This window comes from Leuciscus leuciscus (assembly GCF_965113295.1).
Source record: "Leuciscus leuciscus genome assembly, chromosome: 3".
Lineage (NCBI taxonomy): Eukaryota > Metazoa > Chordata > Actinopteri > Cypriniformes > Leuciscidae > Leuciscus > Leuciscus leuciscus.
The window spans coordinates 36,207,933-36,235,675 of record NC_138727.1 but is presented as its reverse complement, the minus strand read 5'-3'; the positions used below and the strand labels follow the sequence as shown (position 1 = coordinate 36,235,675).

Genomic DNA, 27,743 nt, shown 5'->3' with positions numbered 1-27,743 from the left:
GAAAATTATAGAGCGACGCAAAGCCGGGATGTGTTACTCAGAGAAAAGCGCTGATTAGTAGGACCCTGCCAAGTTCCACTGCTATTGGCCTTCGATCGAATGAAATTATGACTAATCGTGTGGTATTTTGGAAGCATGTCTGTTGTTTAACCTGGGGAGTCTTATTTTCTAAAGCTCTTGCTTAAGAGAGCATTGATTTTTATGTTTGCAATATGCTAACCACTACGGCTACCCCAAATACACAATTATCACAACTATTCAAGTCACATCCAGAACTATTTCCATTCAGAACACACTCTTAGGGCCTTCATTCGTGAAACACGAGCAGAGGAAATCTGCATGTGAAGCCATTCTTATGTTAATGGCCCGGTACAATTTACATAAGAATATTTTTTACAATGATTCAAACACAAATTAGTTCTGCACGTGTTTCATTAATAAGGCAATTACAATGCACATGTTTCTGTCTTCTTTCAGAAAAGTAACCATCATAAAATTGACGGTTATTCCCTGCGAACCATATTGTTATAATTTTCGGAAGACTTTGGAATACAATGGTTACTTTACTGAAATGAGGAACGAATGTTGACCAACAAATGCGACCTTTGGAGAACACATCCTTCAAGATGAGACGCAGCTGACATTTTTTGTTAGAGGTCGACACATCTATGACAACAGATACAGATTGCATGGATCTGGTTTTGAAGCACAACTGCCTTACTTCTTGTAACACCACAGAATGTTCCACTGCGTGTTAATGATTTGTTGGAGGACCAGTAGGAGTCTTGGGAAAATGCCTGGTTGCCTTTGCGTGGTGTCTTAATAAGAGGAAAATTAAATAGCATCCGTCATCTCTGGTGATCTACAATTCCATAACTGAATCCCAGAGAATGACTTGATTTCTAATTGAGATATATAAGCTGAGTTTAATGATTTACTTTTCTCGGATAAAAGTTCTATCAGTCCTCACAGTAGATTTATTCTCTGTGTTTGATCTGTCTATTAATCATAGTAATGAAGTAGAAATAGTTACACTACCATTGAAAAAAAAAGTTTAGATAACATTTTAAAATGTTTTTAAAAATAAGTTTCTTATTCTCACCCAGGCTGCATTTATTTGATCAAAAATACAGTAAAAATAAATAAATAATAATATTGTGAAATATTTTTAGAATTTAAAATAGCTGATTTGAATATATTTTCAAATATAATTTATTCCTTTTCATAAAATTTTCAGCATCATTACTCAAGTCTTCAGTGTCACGTGAGCCTTCAAAAATAATTCCAAAATGCTGATTTGCTGCTAAAAAAAACACAAAACCAAAACGTTTCTTATTATTATCAATGTTTTTTGTGGAAACAGTGATATTTTTTTCAGGATTCTTTGAGTTCAAAAGAACTGCATTTATTTGAAACCTGCAGGTCTGGGAAATCTAAACAGAAGGCACTATATATATATATATATATATATATATATATATGAGATTTGAATGTGTTTTTAGATATACAATAAATCTGATTCCAAATGTTGATGATGTAATGTGCCATGACATTTGGCTCATATTCCAGAAGTCTCCCGCTATCCTGTCCAGGAAAACAGTTTGCATATTTATCAGATATAATATTCATAAGGTAATGAAATGCGATTACCATGTCCATTTTACCAAGGTGTCATATAGTTAACATCATTTTCTCGCGATCTGTTTCTCATAAAAACATCCAACAATATTTACTAAGTAGACCAAAAATCATTTTCGGAGCTCATATCTTTTGTCTTGTTTGTAACATATACAGCCTTGAACCGTTTGTCTTGGTCAACTGCAGACATCACTTCCTCCTCTGTTTTGAATTCTCCTGGCTGCACGTTTAAACATTACACTTAAGCCTTGCTGATGGGCAGGATATTGATTTCCTTTTTTCCCTCTGACATCTTGTGAGCTCAGACCAATGGCTTAATTCTACACAAATCCCACATCAGTGTTTTCACACCAAGTAAAACTAGTCACTCATTAGTAATGGAGAAGGTCTTGTTTTCTTCACACCAGAAGAAGGATGAAGGCATTTAGCTGAAGGGCAGAGATATTTAAGGAAAGCAAAGAAAGTGTTTTGCAGTTCATTTGAGACAAGACAGCTGAATTGAAACAGCTCTGTGATTAAAGAAAAGCACCTTGATATGTAACTGAATCTCGGCCACATTGAATTGTGGTGATTGGAGAATGATTGATGGACTGATATTAAGGTTTCAGCAAAATCACCATGTATGTAGTTAAAAACAGTGTGCTAGCAAGTGTTACAGAGTGATTGTAGCTTTAAAGTATGTATCTACTTTTTGTTAGTAACTTTTAGCCAACTACTTTTTTCTAGGGTAACCTGACTTTAGTTTAAAGTCGCCATTTTTTGGGCTTTTATTATGAATATGTTAGCCTTACTTTAAGCTAGTGTGCTCCAAAACATTGATAAAATTCGTATTTAGAAGATATAAGCATTCAAAACTTCAGTCTCTTACTTCCGCCATTATGGATCAATGATTTTCATGACATCACTCTGCACTTCAGTTTCTCATCAGATTTTCTGTCCAATCAAATGCTCTCTTGAATCTGAAGCCCCGCCCCCTACATTATAAATAGACGCTGATGCTGCAGCTAAAATCGGTCACTTTTTCACACAACTACTATTTTCTACATGGTTAATGGCACATAGTGCACTATATAGGGGATAGGGAATGATTCAGACGATGTAAATACGCTTTCCATTGGGGTGAATTAAGTCTGGTTCCACATTAGTGTCACGCGGACCCCTGCTGCGCGCACAGTCTGCTCCGGTCCAGAGACACGATAGCACAGATGCGCGAGTCGGCACAGACCACAAAACGTATCGGACCCTTCTTATTTCTGCACTGAATGCTGTATTTTAAAGCAATATGGAGGAGATTATGAGGAGAAGTGGTTAGAGATTTGGAGGAAACTGCAGCTGTGATATAAACTAAACGCTATTGGCTATTTTAATAAAGGGGAGGAGCTGTTCGATATGTCCCGCCCTGTCTTCCTGTTTCAGTGGAAATTACATCAACACATTAGATAATGCTGCACGTTTCAAGGCACTTCAGTGGACCTTTAACTACTTTAAATGATGAGTAGGTTGGCAACACTGAATGCTAGAAACAATAGAGTTTTTGGGCAAGGATGGTCGAGTTTTTTAAAAATAAGACAGGAGATGAGATGAACACGTGCGCGTGGCATCGAGGGGGTAGAAATCTGCTTGCCTAGCTTGCTTTAACCTTTCTGGTTAGCACATGTTGCAACCCTTTCTGTCTAAGTTCGTAATGCAGAACATCTTTCATGCTTAAAGTAGCAATTATAGCAACATCAATGAATAGATTTAGATGGGTCAAAATGAGTCAATGGAGGGATATTGATGGTTAAAAGGTTGAATAAATAATGCAGGGCCTTGGTGTATGTGTAACTGACCAGTGTATTGCCATTAAGCCTAATGCAGTGGGGTTCAAAAGCCTGACTGTTAGCAAAAATAATTTGATCTAATTGACTTTTCACATTTCCGGGTTTCTCAGAAGCGGAAGTCGTCAACCCTCTCACTCACTCCCTCTAATTCACTCGCAAATGCGACCAGATTTCATGCTTGGCGACTAAAAAATGTCTTTAATTAGCCAATAGCTTTTACAATTTTACTCGCCTGTGATTGAGATGGCACACTGCATATGCACTTTCGGTGTCTTACAATGGCTGCCATGTGCGCGTCATGCCCATTAAGTCCATGAGATCGTAGGGTGTCCCATTTGTCATTTTAGGTTTCAGAAAGGTGCTCACGAGCGCCCCCTTTTCGGTCGATATGCGCCCTCGATGCGCACTTTTGCCAAGCCCGCACTGATCCGGGACAGTCTTCCCGACGTCACGAAAGAGCAGACTCGTAGAAGACCGCGAGTGCTTAGGGTGCCATTTGGGACAGGGCCATAGTATGATTGATTCCCGATCGGGCCAGTGTTGTATCGTCATGAAAGTTTTTCATTTGCACATATTTGAGATGTCTTTCATGAGTTCAAATGCTCACGAAGAAGAGTGCTGAAGAGCCTGAGCCTGAAGAGTCTGACAATCTACTTGCCCTTCAGAATGCTTTTATGATGCAATATTAATGTAAACAGCCCACTGCAAACACCCTTGTAATTTGCTTCAAACTTTTCGAACTTTAAGAATGGTTATTTTATAGAAAGTTCTAGTGGCGTGTGTAACACATTGGAAGCAAGCAGAGTACGGCTGTTTCTAAAGCATGCGGTGCCATCCGCCGTTAAAAACTAAGCTCAGAATCGATTCGAGAGAGAGAATCGCGATGCGTTTGGAAAATCTCAGAATCAAAATAGAATCAATTCTCGATTCACGATGCATCGATTTATTGTCCCAGGCCTACTGTTTACTTGTCTTAGTCTGGCGAGTAAAATAAAAAAACATTTACTAGCCAATGGTGACTTGAGCTTCAGTGTGTCCGTAGAGGGTTGGTTGGGTAAACTTCTATAGCGGTGAATGAGAGACTACATTAAATATGTTGTTTTTTTTGTGTGCTCCCAATTGCTCAAATAGCAAAAGAAACACTCAATAGTGTTTTTGACAACTTTCGAAAAGAGGAAAATAATAGAGAGCGATTGAGCGATTCAATTCTACTGTCACTCCCACTGCCGCTGTATTAGAAACACCCTTACATCAGCGTTAACTAGTTTTTTTTTATTTTTATATGTGATGCAATGTATAGTGTTATAAATGTAGATAAACATTTTTTAACAATGAAAATATCAAAAACATTGCAGGATTTATGATGACTGTTAAAACACATCACAGTGAAAAGGGTCCATTTAAGACATTTTCTCCATTGCAAATAATATTATCAGCATAAAAATAGAGTGCAGAGTTGGACTGAAAAATTAACATGATTTTCTCAGTATTTCTTAGTATTTGGTTTTGCTTTAACAGCACCAGCACTCCCGCTGACATGTATAAATTACATTTGACTAGTGACCTAGAAATAGAGCAGAATCTTCAATGTATCTTTTTCTTTTGACATCATAACATTTCTTTGTTTTAAATTGTACAGAATCTTAAAACTTTATTTTTTATTTACATTTAAATTGTAGTTTTTATTCCAAATTTTGAGACTTCAGAACTGACTGTATATCACTCTTAAAAATAAAGGTTCTTTATTGGTATCAATGTATAACCTTTAGCATCCATTGAATATTTCCATTGCACAAAACGTTCTTTAGAGTAAAAACAAAACAAAAACGGTTCTTTCGATTATTCAAATGTTCTTTACACTAAGAAAAAAAAAAGCTCTTTTAAGAACTTTTCACAGAAAGGTTCTTTGTGGAACCAAAAATGGTTCTTCTATGGTACCGCTGCGAAGGAACCTTTATTGAGTGTAGTATGTGATGGGGTAAAGTTCTGTTCAGTACCATAAGGAAATTAATGGTGTTGCATTGGAAAAATATCCTCTGAATTATGCATTTACACATTTATATGTTTCGGTTTTTGAGGGTTTGGTGAAAAAAATTAACTCTAAACTCCAGCGCATATGTTGTGAATGACATTTCAAAGAATCGACAATGGCATTATGAAGTAAATGAATCACACTCCCTTTGTTCCTAATAGCAGTCTCTTGCTGATCAAAAGCCTGGCGCTGTGTAATTTTGCTCCTAATGTTAATGACTGCATGGTTGATTTCAAGAGCAAATGAAATTCCCCTAATTAATTTTAGATAAAAAAAAAGTTTGCCCCAGCCTTTTCCCCTCTATCAAATAATCTGTCAGCATAGAGCAGAAGCTAAAGCTTCTATATTTTTGTTTTGAGAGGTTCAAGTGTGTTTACTGCTCTGTATTCTTTCTTGTCCTGTTGGGTTTTATTCTCCATCTTTCACTTAAAGGCTTTTACGCTTCATGCTATTGTTTTCCATTAAATTTCTTTTGTCTCCCTTTTTTTTTTCATTTTCTCCCCTTCGCTTTTCAGATGTGCTCACAGACCATTTAAAACTTAATCTCGACCAACCCTTTCTGTTCTCTCTGCTTGTGTGCTTCGGCTTCATTGAGGTGTGGTAACTGGCTCCATCTGCTCCAAAACTCCGGAAGCCATTTTGGCTCGCTCAGGACATTTGGATTAACTGCTTTAACCACACAATAGTACTGTTTTTTATACATCTTGGGAAACATGAAGGCTTGGCGAGCTTGTGCCATGTCAGGACTAAGCTAGCCACCCACAGACATGAATGATATACAAACCTACTCTAATATCACCCTGGAGGTGTCTCTGAAAAACAGCTAGTATCTTCCCATTTGTCTGTATTTTGAAGAAGGGTTGCAGTATCTGATGTACAGGCATTTTTTTTCATTGCATCGATGACTTTATCAAATTGATGCCCTCACAGTGGACCAATGTAGGTCATCTAGTCCAGAGGAGAGCTGCTCCCCTGATTTCTCCTAAGGTATTTTTTCTCCATTTCTGTCAACTGATGGAATTTTGGTTCCTTGCCTGTCAACTTTGTCTTGCTTAGTTGGGAGCACTTAATTTTCAGCAATATTACTGATTTGACTGCGCTAACGCTATCGGAAGAGAACAATACTTGAACTGAATTGAGCTAAATAATGACATTATTGTCTTCTCCCTTATAGCTAAATCAAATTATTTATTTTTCTTTCAAAACTGACGTTTGCAACATCGACACTGTTATTGAACTGAATTTAATCAGTATTGAACTGGCTGAAGCTGAATAGCGACACTATTGTCTTCAGTAGAGCTGCTTAGAGCTGAATTGAACTTGTTTCATAATGAATGAACTTCACACAGTTATTGAACTGAATTGAGTCGAGACTGAACTGAATTGAGCCGAATAATGACACCATTATCTTACTACAGCTGCTTTACAGCGGAACTTGAGTTTGTCTCATGTTTTATGTTTGCATCATTAATTCTACTACTTTCCTAGTTTTTTACTACGAAGCTGCTTGAAACTATTTCTATTGTATAAAGCGCTATAAAAAATAAAGGTGACTTGACTTGACCAATGCATCACATGCTCAGAACAGAAAGTGTAATTACATTGGGTAACTCTTTACAATAAGGTTCATTAGTTAATGTATTAACTAACATGAACTAACCATGAGCAATACATTTGTCACAGTATTTATTAATCTTTGTTAATGTTAGTTAATACAAATATAACTGTTCATTGTTTGTTCATGTTAGTTCACAGTGCATTAACTAATGTTAATAAATACAACCTTTGATTTTAATTGCGTATTAGTAAATGTTAAAAATATTAACTAAGATTAATAAATGCTGAAGACGTATTGTTCATTCTTAGTTCATTCATGTTATCTAAGGTTGTTAACTAATGAACCTTATTTTAAAGTGTTACTGTACATTATATTGCACTGTTAGTGTTGCAATGTGGATTGTAGAGTTAATAATAATACGAAATAACTACAATATAATAATAATAATAATGAAAGTGTATACTGTAGCATACAAATACAAGAAATGGAGCCTAAAATGCTTTAAAATAAAAAAAGCATTACAATAAGCACAAAGAGTAAACTTTTTAAATGACAAACATCCAGAAAGACTACAAGAAAACATCTTAGCAAGAAATTATTCAATAAAAACAACACCACCAAAAACAACTATATAGGGGAAGACTAGAATAATGCTGTTAAGTGGCATTATTTCCATTAGTGGCCCTCTACAAATTTCCTTTCCTCATTGGACATTTAAGTGCAAATTAAATATTGCAATAACTAATCATAAGGGGAGTGAGTGACTAAGCCTTCATTTCATATTGAACCGTGTTACCTCACACGGGATTAATAGTCATTCGAATGTTATTTTTTTACTACATTTATAGAACCATAAAGAACACGTTTGAGAGCAAAGCAAATACACACTGTTTGCTTCCTTCCTCTCTCCTAGGGAAAGCACGTAATAAGCTTCAAGCTTTTTTCCCCTGTGGTGGCAAACAAAATTATATCACTGAATAAGAGACACACATTTCCAATTGTCTTTGATGAGGTTTATTTTCTTGCAAGAGAAGGTCAGCAGTCATACAGTCACAGTAGCTGCAGAGTGTGGCTGTGAAGGGAGGGCATCCTTTCTCCTTTATAGTCTTGACTCCCAGAATGTTATCTTTCTAGGCCAATGATGGTATTTTCAACCATACGTGGAACATTCTTAGACTTGTTCATCATATTTTATCCTTGAGTGGAGGCCGTACTGTCACCTACTAACACTCTTTACCATTCCAATACAATTCCATATTAGAATAAGGTTTGTGTGTGCTCTTGTATATGATGGTCTTAAAGATAACATTTCTTCCACACCCCCAATTTATTGATTGATTTAAACCTAAGAGACCACACAGTAGGCGCGTTTCCATTACAGATTTGCGCAAAACTTTTGCGTTTTTTTTTCTAAATGTCGACAAAAAATATTGCAAAATGACGGCGTTTCCATTAACCGATGTTATGTGACTAAAACGTCCTTTTTTCCTCTCGCGATAAGTAATATCATTCCAAAAACCATGGCAACGGACGTTGGTAGGTTTATGTACTATATCCCAGCCACTACACTAGTCATTATTATTAATCGAAGGAGATGTATGTGTGTTTTCCAAGTATTAATGGTAAGGAACAACCATTATTATACTTGTGAGCGGCACATTTGAGGTGTTTCTGGGTGTTTCTCCCTCATATCTGCTTCGAGGTCTTTATTGTGGCATTTATTTGAGGTTTAGAATCCATTATTCCTGTAATTCTTTTGTCTTATATGAATTTAATAAAGAACTCTGTCTCGTATTCTGTCCAAACATACCGCGTCATCTACGTCAGGTGACCTGTAAATGCGCAAAAACTGTTTCCATTGCAGTTTTGCGAAATAATATTTCTTTTTCGAATTGCCTGAAAAACCACCTCATGCGAGCGTAAAAGCTTTTTTGCGATAAATGGGAGTTTTTGCAAAATTTACGTGTTTCAATTGGGCGTATTTTCAAGTCGCAATTTCAATTTGCGCAATTTGAAGGGTAATGGAAACGCGGCTATTGAAATAGTCCATGCTTTTTTCTCTCTCTTCCATAGAAACAAAGACTGTTTACAATAAATGTCAGAACTACAAAAAAAACAAGAAATCGATAGCAATTAAGAATATTTTTGGCACTGCTTGATGTTCTAAATGTTATATGATGTTTTTGTTTTGTTTTGTATTTTGGGGTTTTGGGACAGTGACTACGTTTACATGCAGCCAATAACCCGTTCAAAACCGGGATATTAGCAATAACCCGGTCGCGCACGGCCATGTAAACACCGGCAAAAACCCGGATATGCTCATATCCCGGTTTTTAAAAACCCGGATATTATCCCTGGGGTACCCCTTTTCTAACCCGAATATTTGGTCATGTAAACGCGTATCGGCATATCCCCATCAAATGGAACATTGATTTGTGTTCTGCGCATGTTCTATTCGCAAGGAATCTTGGTCTTTTGAGTAGAGACGGCGCATACAAAAACCCGCGTGCAGTATACCGGAAGTAAACAAGAAGTAGAGGTAAACATGGCGAGATGCAGCACAGCACCACACTTTTGGAGCGAGGAGAAAAGCGCAAACAAAGGCGATCGCTTTCTGCCCCGAACTATTCATTATCCGCGTGCTGCTGCTGTTGTTGTTGCCTTTGGATACAGGAAGAAGAATCGGAAATGACGCACATTGCGTCTTAACATTGTCCGTACGTCCAGACGCTAACCGTGCGTCGCCGTTTACATCGGGATATTGCCAATTGATTACAAATTCCATGTATACAGGAGTAACTCTCTCTACTCACGCATGTAAACAGGTTATTCCGAATGTTTCAGAAACCCAAATAGTGACCTTAACCCGACCATAACCCGATATTTGACAGCATGTAAACGTAGTCAGTGAGATAATAAAACCAAAAGATTTATTTTAAATTAGAGCTCAGCAGAGCTAAAATTGACCTGAAGAACTCAACTGGCGGTGTCAATTAGCGGCTCTGTGTCCCTAGACAGCATTTTATTACAAGCCATCAATATTTCGCTAACCACTGCAAAGCAAACAAATCATTTTAACTTTCAGACTGGATCTTTAATGCTGCCTGTCATCAAATCATTCATTTTCAGACTTTTCCCCCCTTGCTTGCTGTACGGAACCGAGAGAAATGTAATCACAGCTGGTTTGGTTTGTAAATTCTCTGTTTCAGATGACGTACGATGAGCGACGGTGTCTTGATGCCTTCATTTGAAATGAGAGAATAGACAGGAGGCAAGCAAGGTGCTGACAAGTTCACAATAAATTGCATGCAAATGAGGACATGTGGATTATTGCATTCTGGGTAGCGAATGAGACGGGCAGCATCGGTAGCCATGTTTATGAGGTGTGATGCAAACAAGGCAGTAATGAGAGTTGATCAAGCGTGACAAGGTGCAGAAACACTCAGCGTGCATATAAGCAAATGCGCAAATACAAACCTTCAGGAATAACTTCTTGGTTCATAGTTGAGTGAGCGCTTACTGACTGGAAATATCTTGTGGAAGTTTGGTTGAGAGCAAAGTCGGGAGGTTTTGAATGAGAATTTCTTCCTTGTTAAACTTACAGCTGCCACAGTGTTGTTAGTTCCCACTATGCAAGTGCCCTGTTCCTGTGATTAATTCAGCTGTCAGCAGCCATACAAATTTGATTTCATGTTTATAAAAATCTCTGAGCGATAGTCCGTATGACATGAACATTGTGGGTTTGCAAATAACGCCACCTGACAACATTGACACAGGACTGTTCATGTGTAAATCTGATCAATTTAGCATTTTTAGTATGTGGATTGTATAATATCATTGCGGCGGGCGAAACCTCGTATCTCTATATTATTATTTTTTTTATATATATCATTACTATTGGTCACCCTTTACGTCTATTTGTGGGTTGTGCAAAAATATTAAAAAGAGCTTGTGACTAAACCTCATAACTCCATGATATTTTTGCCAAATGACAGAAAAAAACTGAGCGTCCACATAGCTACAGTAAACTTTATTATCTTTAAGTTGATAGAACCGTAATGCCCAAAATTCTCAGAAATTCGCTGGTAAAAAACCTTGTCACTCCATTTGAGCATGATTTTGGTAAAATGTTAATAATATAATGATAAATGCAAGTGTCTGGCCACATACAAAGCCACAATATCAACTTTGACAATGCTTTCAAATTCCTAAAAAGGTTTCTGCCTTGCAGCGATGATATATTTAACTTCTTTGTTTAACCATCATTCATGTGTTAGTGAGATGTATTAGAGTAATGCTTGGTATGATTATTGTGTCAAAAAGCAGAAATAAAACAAAAAATAAAACGCACAACTTAGTTACCATGAAAAAATTACACTTCTTGCTTCTTTTTATGTTACCGTGTATATTATTTAAATAATTTATCCGTGCATCAATATAATGCGTGTGCTCTCGTAATCTTTAATCAAAACGATAATGCCCCATGAACAATGAACCTCATTTAAGAAGCCGTTATACTGGGATATACATCATTATCAGAAAGAAAAGTCTAGTCAAGTCATCTTTACTTATATAGCGCGTTATACAATACAGATTGTTTCAATGCAGCTTTACAGTGATTACAGGAAAATGATTCAATGATGCAAACAGAGTAATATATATATATATATATATATATATATATATATATATATATATATATATATATATATTTAATCAGAATACATGCTACTTTTGAATGCCTGTGAGTGAACAAAATATGATTTTTTAGAATCAGATAGTTAAGTTACAACATCTACAAGTTGCTAACTGGCTATGGAATATGCTAACCAGCCTTGACCTTTTTTTTGTATTCTTCTTTCTACATGGCATGTGAGATGGTGTAATCTTTGACTGGACTTTTTCATGAATTGGTACTTGAGATTTTGTGATTTTGAATCCACATCTGTTAGCTTTGATATCATCTTTGCTAGTGTAGACTAAAACGTTTTATTTCAAGGAAAATGACAAAACAGGTAAAAAACACCTCATGAAACCATTACATAGGAATGATCATTTTATATGTGTAGATTTCCTGAAAGTTTTATATTCATTTGGGATGGCTTTTCAGGATTGGGTCTTTATTTTTGGACTAGCATTAGGGTCAGGTCAATTTATGTGTATTTGTATAGCACATTTTCACAATATATGTAGTTTGAAAGCAGCAAACCATGCCTTAATGTCTTAAAGTCTCCAGTGACTGTGGCGAATGTCATCCGTTTAGGTAATGGACGGAAAAACCTTGAGAAGAACCAGTCTCAGCTGGGGGAATCTGTCCTCTTATGACATTAATGTGAGTCATACTGTATCTAACCATACAGTCTCTATACTGTCTCTAGATTGAAAAGCAGAATCTTGCACTTTAATTAGGGAAGGAACCTTGGTATTTAGCCAAGTCTTGTGGTTAAGGAGTAGTTTACTTAAACCTTGCTCTAGCTATTCGCTGAGTCATGGATGTGGCTGTAGCCACTTTTAGACCATTACAATAAAGATCATGGTCTCATGGGAGAGATGTAAAAAAAAAGTTGAGTGAAATTAAGTGAAAGATGGTGAGATGTTTTTTGTCTGTCCAGTTAAGTCTGTGTTTTTGTGCCAAAACATAATGCAAATGATCCTCTGTTGAGCACTGTGGAGAAATTGCCTTCCACAGACGGCAGCTTTCAATGTCTATCTGACATTGACATTGATTACATTAGTATTCAGTTGATAGTAGATGGAAACGTTCCCAATGATGTTCAAAGAGGAATCATTTGTTTGGCTGTTTGCCTGGACTTTAGAGATCTGTTTGACGTCTCTGTGAAGTTCATTTAAAGTGGGATCAGTTTCAAATATTTTATTTGCAAAGGGAGATTTGCTTACATTGACACACACAAAGACATGAAATTAGTTGAGAAGGAAAAATAAGAAGTTGGATTGTAGCAAACTTGATTAAAATGCCAGAAAATGATTCGATCCTGAAACATGTGCAAGGTTAGATTGCTCACGCAAAACATGAACACTCTCAATAATACATTAAGCTGCCACCAGCGTTGGACTATGTGAAGGTTGTAGACCTCTGGAAGTGGAAAAACCATAGCCTATATGAAAACGTCTCTCCTGAAGTAGGCGCACGTTGCGATGTCTGCTGGATTGAAGCCCTCTGCTACGTGGAGAGCCGTGTAATTGTTCTCCGGTATGAGAGGTCTTTGTTCTGACCTCATACAGCTGGATCGGACACGTCCTTGATACAGGAGTGGTTTCTTCTTTGTTATGAGTTTTGCAAGGAGGCTTGTAGAATTTCGTGATGGCAACGGAACCAGCAAGGTCAACGGTGTTATTAGAAAAAAGCACAGGATTGTGATTAAATATGCTACAATTCCTTTGCTACTAGCAGCACCGAATGGAATTGTGTGGTGGTACCTTGAGACGGATAGCAATTGTTTAAACTATTTGGTAACACTAAAGGTCTTATTAGTTAACGGTAGTTAATGAAATAACTAACAAAAACAGTGACCAATGCATTTGTTACAATATTTTTAAAATATTTGTTTAAGGGCTGGGGGAATTAACGCGTTAATCTTTGCGATTCATTTGAGATGTTTAACAAAAAAACGCAGCACTTTTTATTGCCTTGTTTTAATGATTTCCTTTTGCGATTGCTATTGAAAAGACCGAAAATATGCCGTCCCGCCCCTCCGTGTTCGGCTATCAGGTTTCATTCTCGCGCAGCTTTCATGAGCGGGTCTTTTCCGCTCCTTGTGTGCGCCACGCTCTCCGTTCCATGTGTGTGTCGGCGCTCTCTGCTCAATGTTCCGCTCCGTGTTTGCACTGCGCGTTCTGCTCTGTCGTTAACGGCCCAAACGCTCCAATCATGTACCGATCACGCACTGGAAAAGCAAAGTCCGCTCAAATAACGTGAAATTTCTCTGTAGTAGACTTCTGTTTGCAATAGCCCTACTGAGCTGGTATAGTCATGCTGGGCAAATTAAAATTACCTGCTCTGATCACATGCTCTGGTAATAATAGGACTATATTTTATTTTGATAATTAGTAAAAAAAAAAAAAGGAAAAAAAACTGTTAAATTGATTATGTTGATTGATTATTGAAAAATAATAATATATTGATATATTGATGTTTAATATTATTTTAATATATGGCTATTTTCAGTTCCTTTCTTTTTTTTCAGTGTGTTGTTTAATTAGGTGATTCTAAGTTTAAATATTGATGATTACAAGCTTGGGGGAAATGCAATTAATTGCAATTAATTACAGCAAATTGTGCAATTAATTAGTTTAAATTTTTTTTTATCGATTCCCAGCCCTAATTTTTTTTACGTTAGTGAAAGTCCCCCTGTAGTCAATCATTTTATCCCTTAAAACTCATCTTTGATCACCAAAATTACATATTTAAGTTTTTTCCTTGAATGAACTTGAATGATACACTACTTGTCAAGTTCCAAAAGCTTGAATGTAAGTCTACACCCTTGCCTCATTTAGTATACGCTGTTCTATGAATATGCAAATTAGCCCCACCTCCACTCACACCAGCTCAGAGATCCACTCGTTGACGATCACATATTGACGTAATTGGTTACAAGGTAGTTTGTGACGTCAGAAACACCAGAGATTTCAAACCGTGTTTTTGAGACTGTCTTTGGTTCACTGCAGTTTTAAGGAGAAAATGCTCAGCAATGGTGTTGACTTATGAATTTGCACATGGTTTGTCTTAAAGCACATTAAAAACACCACATAGACATATAAACAACATTAAAAGCTTGATTTACACCACATGGGACTTTAATAAAAATACAACAGTTCATGTTTTGTCCATGTTAGCTCAGGTCTGTTAAATATTACATTCATTATTAACAGATACAACTTTTGATTTTAATAATGTATAAGTAAAATGTTAACACTAGGAAACATACATACAACACCAGCATGAAACTTACGCACAAGACCAAGAACTGAAGACGACTGAGGGTTTAAAAACATAAGATGATGAGTAACAGGTGAAACACTAATCAATGAAGCATGAATAACTATGGCAACTAACAAGACCTCAATGGAAACACAAGAAACAGGAACTGAAACACAGGAACTGAACACAACAAGACAAAAGAACATCAAAATAAGAGTCATTAAAATCAGCGACATCAGGAATCATGACAATTATAGTAGTTTTACCAACTATTTCTAACTTGACATGCTTTCGTAAAAAAAGGGATGCTACCAAAAAAAATGGTTGGTGGGATGGGGTGTGGTTTTTAAATTAATTATTAGGTCATTTTATTGAAAATTAATATTTATTTATTTATTTTTGGCATACATGTTAAATACATATCACAAATGGAACCCAATCCATCCCAACTACACAAGCTCTGTTGATTTATCTGTAGACGACTCAAAATTACCAGCATGCACATTCCTAGATATATATATATATATTTATTTATTTATTATTTTTTTTGCAGCAGAACATTTTTGAGAGCTATTTTAGAGATTTTGTTTAATGAATCCATTATCTATCTAGGTGTGAAAAGATAATAATATGCGCCAAAAATATAAGACCTCCCATCTTTTCATAGTCTTTAAATATTTAACAGAATATTTTGAGTGAAAGGACATGAACAGGTGGAGCTGAATGGAGAAAGAAAAGTGTTTGGTGGAAGATATCATTCTGCTGATGAAAAGAAATGTAAAAAGTGTGAGGGGAATATTCACTGCTGTACTCCTTAAGATTTAAAACCTTCACATTCCAACCACACACACAAATCACCATCTGTTATTGATTTATAATCTCTAGAGCGGCCATTCTTCCCTCCCTCCTTCTCTTTACTTTATTCTCTGTTTCTCTCTTTCCGCCTGCCTACGTGGAACTATAGATCATAATTGAATTACTGTGGTAGAGGGGACGTATAATCAGCCAGATGGAGTGAGCTGACTGATTTGAAAGACAAGCAAATAATCATATCTTCCACTTTATTATTCCTGCCGGCATGGGGACGTATTGAATAAACTCTGCACGTAATGTAACTGCTTTCTGCATAATGCCATATAATATGGTCATGTCCTGATTCCTAACTCACTGATTTTTAAACTTTCATTGGCTATTATTACAGCTCTGCTAAACATGCTGATTGATTTATTACCGGCAATTAATGAATCATGCGTTTAATAAACAATAGATGAGATGAGGCCATCGTATAATTAAGGACCATGGGAGAGCGGGAACACTGCGGTACACCTTGTTTTTCCCCAGAGAAACAAATAAACAGGTGTTAAATTGGGCCATAATGATTCAAATCAGTGTTTTATTCAAAACAGACAAAAATATTGACCGTTTGTGTCAGTCCTTTTTTTATTTCTTGTATGCTGTAGACCAATTTACCACACTTGTTGTACACTTAAAAATGAGATGTATTTTTTTGTTGTTGATGGGTTTATACTGCATGTGCTTATTCATTGAATATCTTAAGATTACATTTTTTGAATTAGTATGTACTATTAGAAAACACAATCATTATGCTTTTTTTGTCAATAAGGATCACTAATCACCACTAGGTTTTAAGGTTCACACCAATATCTTGATTTAATTAAAAAATTGTGATCTTGGTAAAATAATAAAATAATACAGTTTTTTAAAAACCTATAGCCACAGTGAAACTGCATTTGAAATCTAATACACTTCCGATCGAAAGTTTTTTTTCAAAGGAATTAATACTTTTATTCAGCAAGGATGCATTAAATTGATCAAAGGTGACAGTTATGACATTTATAGTGTTACAAAATATTAATATTTAAAAATAAATGCTGTTAAAAAATAAACTTTCTGTTCATCAAAGAATCCTGAAAAAAGTGAGTTTACACAAAAATATTAAGCAGCACAACTGTTTTCTTCATCCACAAATTTCCCTTTCAAAAACATTACAAAATCTTTAGTAAATGCTGGGATTAATATTAACCATGATTAATACATGCTTTAGAGGTATATTTTGATGTTCACAAACAGAACCTTAAAAAACATAAAAAAGTGTTACTAAAAAAGCATACCGACCGCAAACTTTTGAAAGGTAGTGTAACATTATGTTACGATATGATTTAAGCTTTCAACTCTTTAGAAACCCCAGGGCCTTGTCCACACTAATACGCTTTCGTTTGAAAACGCGATATGAATATATGTTACTTTGTACACTCTTCATATCACAGTCCTGCAAAGATGACTAAAAATTCACTCGCATTTGCTGTCCTGCTGCAAAACATGAGAGCAGTCGCATTTTAGACCAAACATATGATGGTGAGTAAATGCGACCTGGACGCATCAGTGAATGGTGAGATATTTTGCTAAATAAAATGATCATGCCAGAAGAATTGCGTGATAACTTGAGTATGTCTTGTTCTGACTGTATCATCTCAGTGAGTTTTTATGAGGGTTTACCATAGACTGTAAAATAATATGGACGTAGTGTCCGTGACGTCACCCGTAGGTTTCTGAAGAGCATTTTTGAAGCCCAAAATGGACGGAGCCGGCCGTCGCCATCTTGGCAGAGCGTCACTCCCGGATAACCGAAAATGGTCAAAGAGGCGGGATTAGCTGAGGTGACGTGACGGCTAACAGACAGCAGACAAACGGCTAGTAGTGACATCAGCAGTGGATATCCACCTGTCACTCAAGTGGTCACGCCATTAATTATGCTGAACTTTAAGGCTTAATATCATTTAAACGGATGAGTTATAAAAAAAATTCACCCCCCTAACAGTTGTCATGAAGGGTAAAATTAGCTATATAAACCAAAACCACTTTTTGCACCAGGCTGTAAACAATTTTTTTCCTGCTGTAAAGTTGGGCATATTAACATGGGGCGCATATGGCCAGTCGATGAATTGCACTTTAAGTTACTTCCATGTTGTTTAAAGGGTAACTCTCGCCAAAATGCAACCTAGGGTCTTTTTGTTAATCTACTCGAGGCAAACTTTCGTTTAAAAGCATAATTAGAATGGAAACGACACTTTTAAGTTTGACCGTATTTTCGTTTTCGGTCAAATTGCCTTGTGAATGGGAGTGCTTGGGGCACTACTATGTTAGCATCAAAAATCGCTATTTTTAAAACACTAAGAAGGCTCGACACAACATGAAACTTTGCTCGAAGTATCACCAGAGGCTCTACACATGAACTCGAGCATTGAGAACCTTGTTTGTGTACACAGAGTTTACTAAAAAGAAAGGTTTTGAACAACTCACTGTAGCTGTGTCCGCAGGCATTTTGTCAGTCAAAAATAGTCGATCTCCGAATGCAACGTAACAGGGAGGAGAGTAAAGATGGAAAGCTCCTAAAGCTTAGTTCCATATAAATTCACGGATAATTTGTTTTGTTGTTAGTGAAAATCAATATTGACCTTGTATTTGAAAAAAAAGGATCCTCATATAAGAAACAATACTAAAATTCAGAGTCGTTCATTGCTATCATAGTAGTGCCCTAAGCACTCCCATTCAAAAGGCAATTTGACCGAAAACGAAAATACGGTCAAACTAAAGTGCCGTTTCCATTCTAATTATGCTTTTAAACGAAAGTTTGCCTCGGGTAGATTAACAAAAAGACCCTCGGTTGCATTTTGGCGAGAGTTATGCTTTAAGAGAGAGACCGGAAGGTTGCCGCTTGAGGTTTACGCATACGCTGTAAGGTGAATTTAGCGTTGTCTGACGTTTCAGTGTGGATGAGAAACTTTTGGAAAACTCTTGAAAATGCTTGTGTGGAAGGAGAGCGTTTTGAAACGAAAACTCTATCTGTCCGGATTAATGTAGCCCCAGACAGATTTTTGAAATGCTTATGACAGAATTCACAGCCTTCCTCTCACAGCAATTGGCTGACACCCACCATCTAGCATTTCTCGACTTTTTAACGTCCTCACCCCCATTCCCCGCTGTCTATCCCATAATCCCCTGCGTGAGTCAGCTCCAATAGAGAATGCATTGGAAAGGCACGCTCGACTCCGCACCAGTGGACATGTACGGTTAACCTGCTGCACAGCTGTGACTCTCTGATATCAGCAACTAGTTCAAGTGCGCCGCATTCAGAGCTGGAAATACTGTTGAGTCAGTGTGCAGCTCTGACACCGAGGAAGACCTGTGAGCTCAAGCGTCTGTCAACAAGTCTGCTTGTGATGTAAAAGATGAAGGCCATCGATAAAAGCAGGATAAAAACCAGCGGCGAACTGCTATTAGACACCATTTAAAGGGATAGTTTCATATATGGCAATTCACCCCAGGTAAAAGGAATAAAACCTGTAATTTCCTAATTCCTAATGACTTCGCAGAGCAAATCCCTTCCCTTCTACTGGTCGAGGATCTGGGCTGTTCATCATCATGTCGGTCCTCGGATTGTCAGAAGCCGTTTGTTCTAGATGACAATGACACTACTTGTCAAGTACAGAGAGTTTCAGTCAAAGCTCGTTCACAGATGTCGAGAGCCACATCCAAGAATCAACGTATTTCATCTTACTCGCAACATTTTTTGTTTTCCAAATGTTGGACTTGTGTGTTTGCTCGTGTTTAAAGCTTGTCGCCAAATTATTTCATCGGCCCCTCTGTGAAATTGCATTACACAGTCAGTGAATATAATTTATGGCATTTGGTATTGGACAAACAATGTAAGTGAGCAGAGTGTGTGTGTGTGTGTGTGTGTGTGTGTGTGTGTGTGTGTGTGTGTGTGTGTGTGTGTGTGTGTGTGTGTGTGTGTGTGTTTGAGAGGTTCTGGAATAATAGTGTTCTGAACGAGAGGTCCTTGATCACTGGAGCACAGTTGAAAGCGAGCTGGATAGTAACAGATGTTTTCTTCTGGGAAATGGAAAGAGTGTGTGGATCTTTTGTGTGTCGGTGTTAGACAGGAGCGTAAGCTAGAAAAGGACAGAGAAAGTGTACCTAAATGCGAGTTTGCGTGCGTCGCTTGATATATTTGTGATTTGTTTAGATGTGTGCTGCTTCACCTCTCAGTGGATGTTTATCTGCGGGATTATAATACAAAAACCTGCCGTGCATCTTTCTGCACTTTAAGGGGTCGTACACTCAGGATGCTTTCTTGCGTTTGAGAAACGTCTCAAGGTCTCAAGACATGTTTTAACAACTTGTCACTAGTTATCCATAATTAAGACATTAATGTTACAGGAGCTTCTGTAAACGCCTGTTACACTCAAGATGCTTGTTCCACGGCTCACTTCTTTTGTTTGGTTCATTCTTGATTGAACGAACATTGAAGCATTGTATAAGTGTTGAACTATTTTTAATTTGATGCCTTTTTAAACTTAAAATGCTTTCGTTTACTTTTTTTTTTTGCTTCATATGAAACAGTCTTTTTAAGGCAATTTTATGTATTTTTTTAATATTTTTTTCTGTTTTTATTTATTTATTATTTTAAAAAAAATTCTATCTTATTTTATTTTGACTTTTATATATACTTCAGGAATTATTAGAATGCATTACAAGAATACATTAAATTGATCGAACATGACAGTAAAGCCTTTTATAATGTTTATAATGAAAGATTTACATTTCAAATCGATAATCTTCCTTTGAATTGTCTGTTCATCAAAGAATCCACAAAAATATTAAGCATCAAAAACTGTTTTCAACACTGATAATAATAAAAATGTTTCTTGAGCAGCAAATCAGAATAAGAATGATTTCTGAAGGATCATGTGACACTGAAGACTGGAGTAATGATGCTGAAAATTCAGATTTGATCAGGAATAAATTACATTTTAAAATATTATAAAAGAGAAAACATTTATTTTAAATTGTAATGATATTTTACAATATTACTGCATACTGTATATTTGATCAAATAAATGCAGCCTTGGTGAGCAGAAGAACATTTATTTAAAAAATTTAAAAGTAATAGAAAATTTTAAATATTATGTTCAGATTTAAAAGTATGAAAAATAAAACTAGCCAGCTGTTAAATAGTAGATCGTTTTATCCAAAGCAATTCACAGAAACACTCATTCTGAGGCTTGACGCACACAATCAAAATGATGTATTTATTTTCTTATTTATCTAAATGTATATAATTTTTCAAAATTACATTTCAAAATACATTTTTCAAGATAGCAGTGTTAAAATGTGACCCTAACTGAGCTAGGCGCTGATAAAACGAACACGCTAAGTAGCTTCAAAATGTGATGTATGTGTGAATGGACAAATTCCGACAGAACTCAAGAACACTTCCTGTGTACGACCCCTGACCGCGCGTCTTGCTCTCTGTCATCTCTGCAGGGAGAAGGAGCGAAATCTCTCGGCGGCAGGACAGCCTGTGATTCAGCCTCAGCGTCCGGACGGCCCCAGATTCACTGGAGGGGGCTTCAGTTTTAAGCAGCACAACAGGATGACACTTCAAGCCCTGGAACAGCAGTCCTGATGCCCACCCGAATCCTCCGAGGACCCTCTTCACTCATCATCTCCTCCTGATAGACCGTACATTCTTGTATTTATTCAGGTCTGTCAGTCAGCAATGCACTAAAGTCAGTTTGCCTTCTGGAAAAAAATAATAAAGTCTGTTATTTTCACTGAAAAGTTTCTGTTTCATTCTGCACTAAACACTCGCACAAATCCACACACAAACGCAATCTCTATTTGCCTCTCTAGTCCTCTGTCGCTCTCAGATGTAGTGCACTCTTGTTTTCTAGTCTGCTGTTGACTGCTGTGTAATATATGACACTGTGTACTTGTCACCATCCTCAACACTCTGTTACGTTTTTGTTTTTGTTTTTTTGGAATGTGGGATTTTTGTGGATTTGTGAGTATGTGCAATGCATTTTATTCTGGTGGTTCTATGAGCCAATACACTGTAATTGCTTCTAAGCCATTTCTGACATAAAACCACATTGGCTCTATTCCAAAACCTAGAGTATTGAGCTCACTTGCTGTCAACTTCCTACATGAGCAGCTTTCTATCTGAAAGGAAACCTCACTAACTGATTTGGAACGCTCAGCTCTTTGCATCATATAAATAGTATTTTTCACTTCCTCACATAATGTGCACAGATTTGCATGTTGGTAAGCTAATGATGTGTTCTAATAAGCATAACAATACACCAAGCACACATATTGGGCAAACAGACTTTTTTTTTTTTTCTAAATAAGAATTAATAATTTTAGAAATAAAATTAAGAACTATTTTTATTGGTTTCATTAGTGTATCATTAGCATGTTGCTAAGCAAATGATAGGATGTTCTCTAATAGGTATAAAAATACATAGCACACACAAATATTGGGTATACTACGGAGCCCCTAAAGGGACATAGTGATAAAAATGAGATGGGAAGAAAAATCATATTCATATGTCAATGCATTTGCATTCTCTCGCAAATGTTTTGCATTTCCCCTGAGAAACTTTACTTTCACCCACAAACTCTATTAGTTATTTGCAAGTTATTTGCGAGCGAATGCAAAGACTTTGCAAGCAAAAGCATTGAAATATTTTTTCCTCCTAAATCATCACCTCTTTTTCATCACTATGTCCCTTTAGGGTCTCCGTAGGTCAGCTACATGTCTAATGCATAAATAAGCAGATAAATGCATGTTGCTAAGCTAATGACAAGATTGTCTAATAAGCATAAACAATAACCAATACGTTTACAGCAAAATACTCTAATATGCACAAAACAGCACACACAAGTATTAGGTAAACAGTAAATTTTTTAATGACAACTGTTTTTATTGATTTCAATAGAGGTTTGTATTTAGCATGTTGCTAAGCTTATGACAAGATGTTCCTATAACTTAGCAAATAAGCTTACACTAATAAGCATTAAAATACTCAGCACACACAAATATTGAGTGAACAGTATTTTTTTTAAACAAGACTGAACTATTATTTATTGATTTAAATAAAGGTTTGCATGTTGCTAAGCTGATGTCAAGATTTTTTTAAAAGTATAAATAAGCAAGTAAGCTTACATCAAAATACTGTAATGCAGAGTCCATTTTAATGTAGTAATATTTAACTGTTTTCGATCAAGTTTAACATTAACATGTTGGTAAGCTATTGACAAGACACCCTAATAAGAATAAAAACACAAATATTGGATAAACAGTCAATTTCAATGTGGACTGAATTATTTGTATTTATATATTTCAGTATTTATGTAGTCTTCGTCATGAAACAGCTTCACAAACAGTCTTTTCAACCTCATAGAATCATTATTTCTCTGATGAAATAGTTAAAATTATCATAGAAGTACTTGGATAAAAGTTTAAAGTTCAAATATGAACACTGATGTCTATGATAGCGCATTTATCTATTACATTGTTTCGCCACTAGGTGGCGACAAGTCACTTTTAAAAAATGTATTTGTTATTGAATCATTTATTCAAGAGAATGTAGTATTGTATGATGCTTCGGAAATAAAAGTCAGAAAGATGTGATGATTTGTTTTTGTAAATATGACTCATCTTATACATAATGTACAGTCTGTATAAGTGTATGATTTAACTTTTCCCAATGGTCTAGTCTTAAATTTTGTTTAATTTAAATAAAATTTGAAATTAAATAAATCGCAATACATATCGTATCGGCACCCAAGTATCCTGATAGTATCGAATCGGGAGACAGGTGTATCGTCCCAGCTCTAATATCTACCATCACTTTGGAAGTTTAGTATTCGCATTTAGCACCTGCAGGCAGGGGGCGCCGCTAGAAATTTTGGGCCATATGAAAGAAAATGAGGTTGGGCCCCCTACTGCACCCATTCCATTAAAAAAATCCATCTCTGGGGGCCCCAAAAGTGTGTGGGCCCTTAGAATCGTCCTAACTTTACCCCCCTTTAGCAGCGCCCCATCACAGTAGCATTATGCTGTCAAAATCATGTTTTTGTGCTGGCCATTCAAAAGTAGAGGTCTGTTCTGACAACATAAGTTGTTTTGCAAGAATATACATTTCAACATTGCATTATATAGTAGACATTTTACTCATACCCCTATTATTAAGGATTCTTGAAAGCATTAAGTTGATGCTAGTTAAAGGGATGGTTCGGAGTAAAATCAACATAAGGTCCTTTGCACCATGACCTCGCGCCAAACACCCCCCAGAAGCCTTTTTTCCCTTGGTCGAACATTATTAAAGTTAGAGCTTATTTAGAGAAATCAGCCGGATGGCTTAGGGCAGGTGTTAATGGATCCAAGGTTGTATCTTGTAAATTACCCCACTTATTATGCCCAGAATGGTACCAAACTTCTACAAATAGGTTCTGTACTCATAAAACGAGGCATTGTAAAGTTTGTAAGTACGTCAGGAGTTTATTTAAATAACACTTGCCTGATGGCTAATGCTTCCGCTAACCCACACGTCGAGGTCACTTCAGTGATTTGGGAAAAGCACATAAAAGTCCTGGCAGAAAGCGATGCGTAAGGATGTAGTTTAACGACGGCCAGTTCCAGGAATGCACTAATATTTTGTTGGTAGTACCAGTTTGCAACTATTATTAGTAAACACTAAGTTGTCAACACTTCGGAAAAAAATTATAATTCGTCGTTACGCTACATCCATATGCATCGCTTTCTGCCAGGACTCCAAATAAAGATGGCAGCATGAAGGCCATGTGCTTCAGAGATGGCATCCATTAGTTGAAGATATGCCTTTGAGATAAATGGGAATACTAATGGATGACAGTGTCCAGGTAATATTAGCTGTATACACAACTGGGGAAAATGTTAAAGAACATGTTAAAGAACCCAAGAACCCAAGTGCATGTTAACCCAAGAACACAAGAACATGTTAAAGAACCCAAGTGCAAGTGTTCGAAACCAACAGTACAAAGCAAAGAGTCACAAAAGCAAAGATTCACCAAATCAATACAAGCACATACTTGAACACGCAAGTACAACAATACACAAAGAGCATATATATATATATATGCTCTTTGTGTATTGTTGTACTTGCGTGTATATATATGCTCTTTGTGTATTGTTGTACTTGCGTGTTCAAGTATGTGCTTGTATTGATTTGGTGAATCATTGTGTATTCTATGGGTTATTCTGGTTGCTTGTTTGTAGTTTGATATTTGTGACTCTTTGCTTTGTACTGTTGGTTTCGAACACTTGCACTTGGGTTCTTTAACATTTTCTCTGCCTGAGCTTTTGTTACCGAAGGCAACACAATCATGCTGCCTACCTTTTGAAGCGTCTTCGTTGTTGGAAGCGAGCCTTTGATGCCTTAAAAGTCTGCCTACATAGATAGCTCACTAGATTTTGAAAAAAGAGCCATTGTTGACAGGTTGCTCAGTTCTGTTTGGCAGATTACTGACTGATGAGTCATTTGAACAGTATGAAATGTCAAGTGTAATATGAGAGTTTCAGGTTTTAATATGCATTGTACGACTGAAAGATCAGACCAAACTAATCATGCTTTTATTATAGGGGGATTATTAATGACTGATGTAACGCAAGCAAGTTGATGAATGAGAGAATTGGGCATTCTATGATTTCCTTCCCTGTTGTTTTTGGATCAAATTGGCTTAAAAAGCATGAGTCTAAATAGCTGTCTTCAAATGTATTTTAATATTTTGATGTATTAGCACTTTTACCAAGGAAAGATTGGAAATTTCTACTCAGTTGAAGCCGGAATCGCTTTTGAAGTGTTGAAACCTTTTAAAGAGACTAGATGTGCCATAAAACAGTTACTGTTATTGCCAAGTCTATATCAAATGTTATATTTTGTTAAAGTGCAGTGGCTGCCATCTAAAGTAGGCTATATGGCCGTCATTTATCAGTGGCTGATGATTGCAGCATTCATCTCTTTGTGCTTCATTATGACTGTTTTGCCTAGATCTGTTTTGGGTCTTGTGATGTGTAGGATAGCCAGGAGAGAAAGGAACCGTAAAGCCGCTTTGAAACCCAGGGGAATAAAATTGAGACTCATTATTTATCAGCACACAACTGGGGCCAGTGGAACTCACTTCATGCTCTTCCATGCAGCGTCGCCATAGAGCAATGTCATGTTAAGACAAGGACGGTCCCCCCGGAGTAGCCTGAGGTTAAGTGGCTTGATCAAGGCCGGGCTTGCTGAAGAATCGGCCTTTTGCTGACTTTCTAGCCTTTCATGAAAGGGATTTGGAGTTGTTTTAATGGTTATAATGATATGCATAAATATATAAATACAGAATTACTTTGGACAGTCTCTCAAGCAGTGAAAGTACAGAACCTCTAAAGGGACATGGTGATGGAAAAAAATATGAGAGGAAAAAATACATGTCTGATTTTGCATTCTCTCGCAAAACCGTTGTGTTTGCTTGCAAAAGTTTGGAGAGAGAACACAAAGATTTTTCGGTGGAACGCAAAAGCATTGGCAATGTTTACTCTCACCTCATATTTGTTTCCATCACCATGTCCCTTAGGGCTGCGTGGTAAAAGCCGTTTGTGACATTTAAGTCTGAGTTTGTGTCCTAAATACTTGTGACAAGACAGGACATTTAGTCAGTGACTTGATTTAGTTGTCATATTGTGCCACGTTTTCATGATCATATAAAATAATTCAAACAATAATACATATATATATATATATTTTTTTAATCATATTATGAAAAATCAACACATTGTTAACTATTATCTGTTATTATTTATAGTATTATATTGTTGTAATATTTATAGCATTAATATATGATCATGAAAATGTCGCACATTGTGACTATAAATAATACAAATAAATATTATATAATATTTACAATGTTTGATACATATTAGGGGTTGAACGACTTTAAGTCGACATTTATGTGATTAAAGTCGCTGATGACGTCATTGATGAACAAATAAGCCTGACCCTCGACCCGACACTCGAACTCGGGTTGATTTGTGCACAGCGCTCCAACATAACAGCTTATTTTTATCTTTTTTTTTCTTTTTTTTTTCTTTGGGTCGTTCTATTTTTCACAGATCAGATACAGATAAAGTAGCACAGTAAAGATTACATTTATATGAATGCATTAGTGCAAATTAATTTTACCTGGCAGCGTCTCTCTACTAATAGTGAAGCTGTAGGTTTTAGTTACAAAGAAATATATGCTAGAACTTTTCAGATTCTAAGCTATTTTATTGATAAATCACAGAACAATGTTGACAATAAATGTCTTCACTCCTTATGTGTGTGTGCGCGCGTAATGCAGCAGCAGTTTAGAGAGGCGATTAACTTGCCTGTACAATAAGCTGTTTAAAACATCAATTCACACGATCAATATTGAGCATCCAGAAGGCCAATCACACACATCTTGTGGAGCGCTCTCGGAGTATGCATTATTTGTCATATTAACTGTTGTATGTTAATATGTAAAAATGGCACTCCTGAGAATAATATTGTTCTTTCACGCTGTCTTTCTCTCTCATTCCTTTACACCAAAAACTTTCTAGTCTATAACAGTTTACAGTATAGTTTTAGAAATATAATAAAGCATTTGACACAATAATATTGACATATTAGAGGTGAACAGGACACGTTTTAATGGATGTTTTATCTCTTTGACACCATTTTTAGTTTGTTTGTATCTCTGTGAATAATGATCCTCTTCTCTCCAGGGAGTTGAATTATTTTTGTGGTTGTCTCTATCTTTTGTTCATTTTCCATTATAATATCTCAGGGGCCAGCCATTGTTTTGAATTCATTTAACCCACCATTGCTTTGATCTTTCAATCCA

At 36.4% G+C, this 27,743-nt stretch overlaps 2 protein-coding genes across 2 annotated transcripts in view; both read left to right on the top strand.

The window, feature by feature from the left end:
- Nucleotides 1-21,632, top strand: part of cfap58 (cilia and flagella associated protein 58) — a 135,143-nt gene extending 113,511 nt beyond the window's left edge. The window contains exon 18 of the mRNA XM_082163368.1: nucleotides 21,336-21,632. Within this exon, the coding sequence (XP_082019494.1) occupies nucleotides 21,336-21,477 (142 nt within the window). The 3' untranslated portion in view covers nucleotides 21,478-21,632. The remainder of the gene's footprint in view (nucleotides 1-21,335) is intronic.
- The window catches only part of LOC309494152 (uncharacterized protein), a 336,845-nt gene that overhangs the window by 85,308 nt on the left and 223,794 nt on the right, over nucleotides 1-27,743 (top strand). The gene's annotated exons all lie outside the window — the stretch shown is intronic.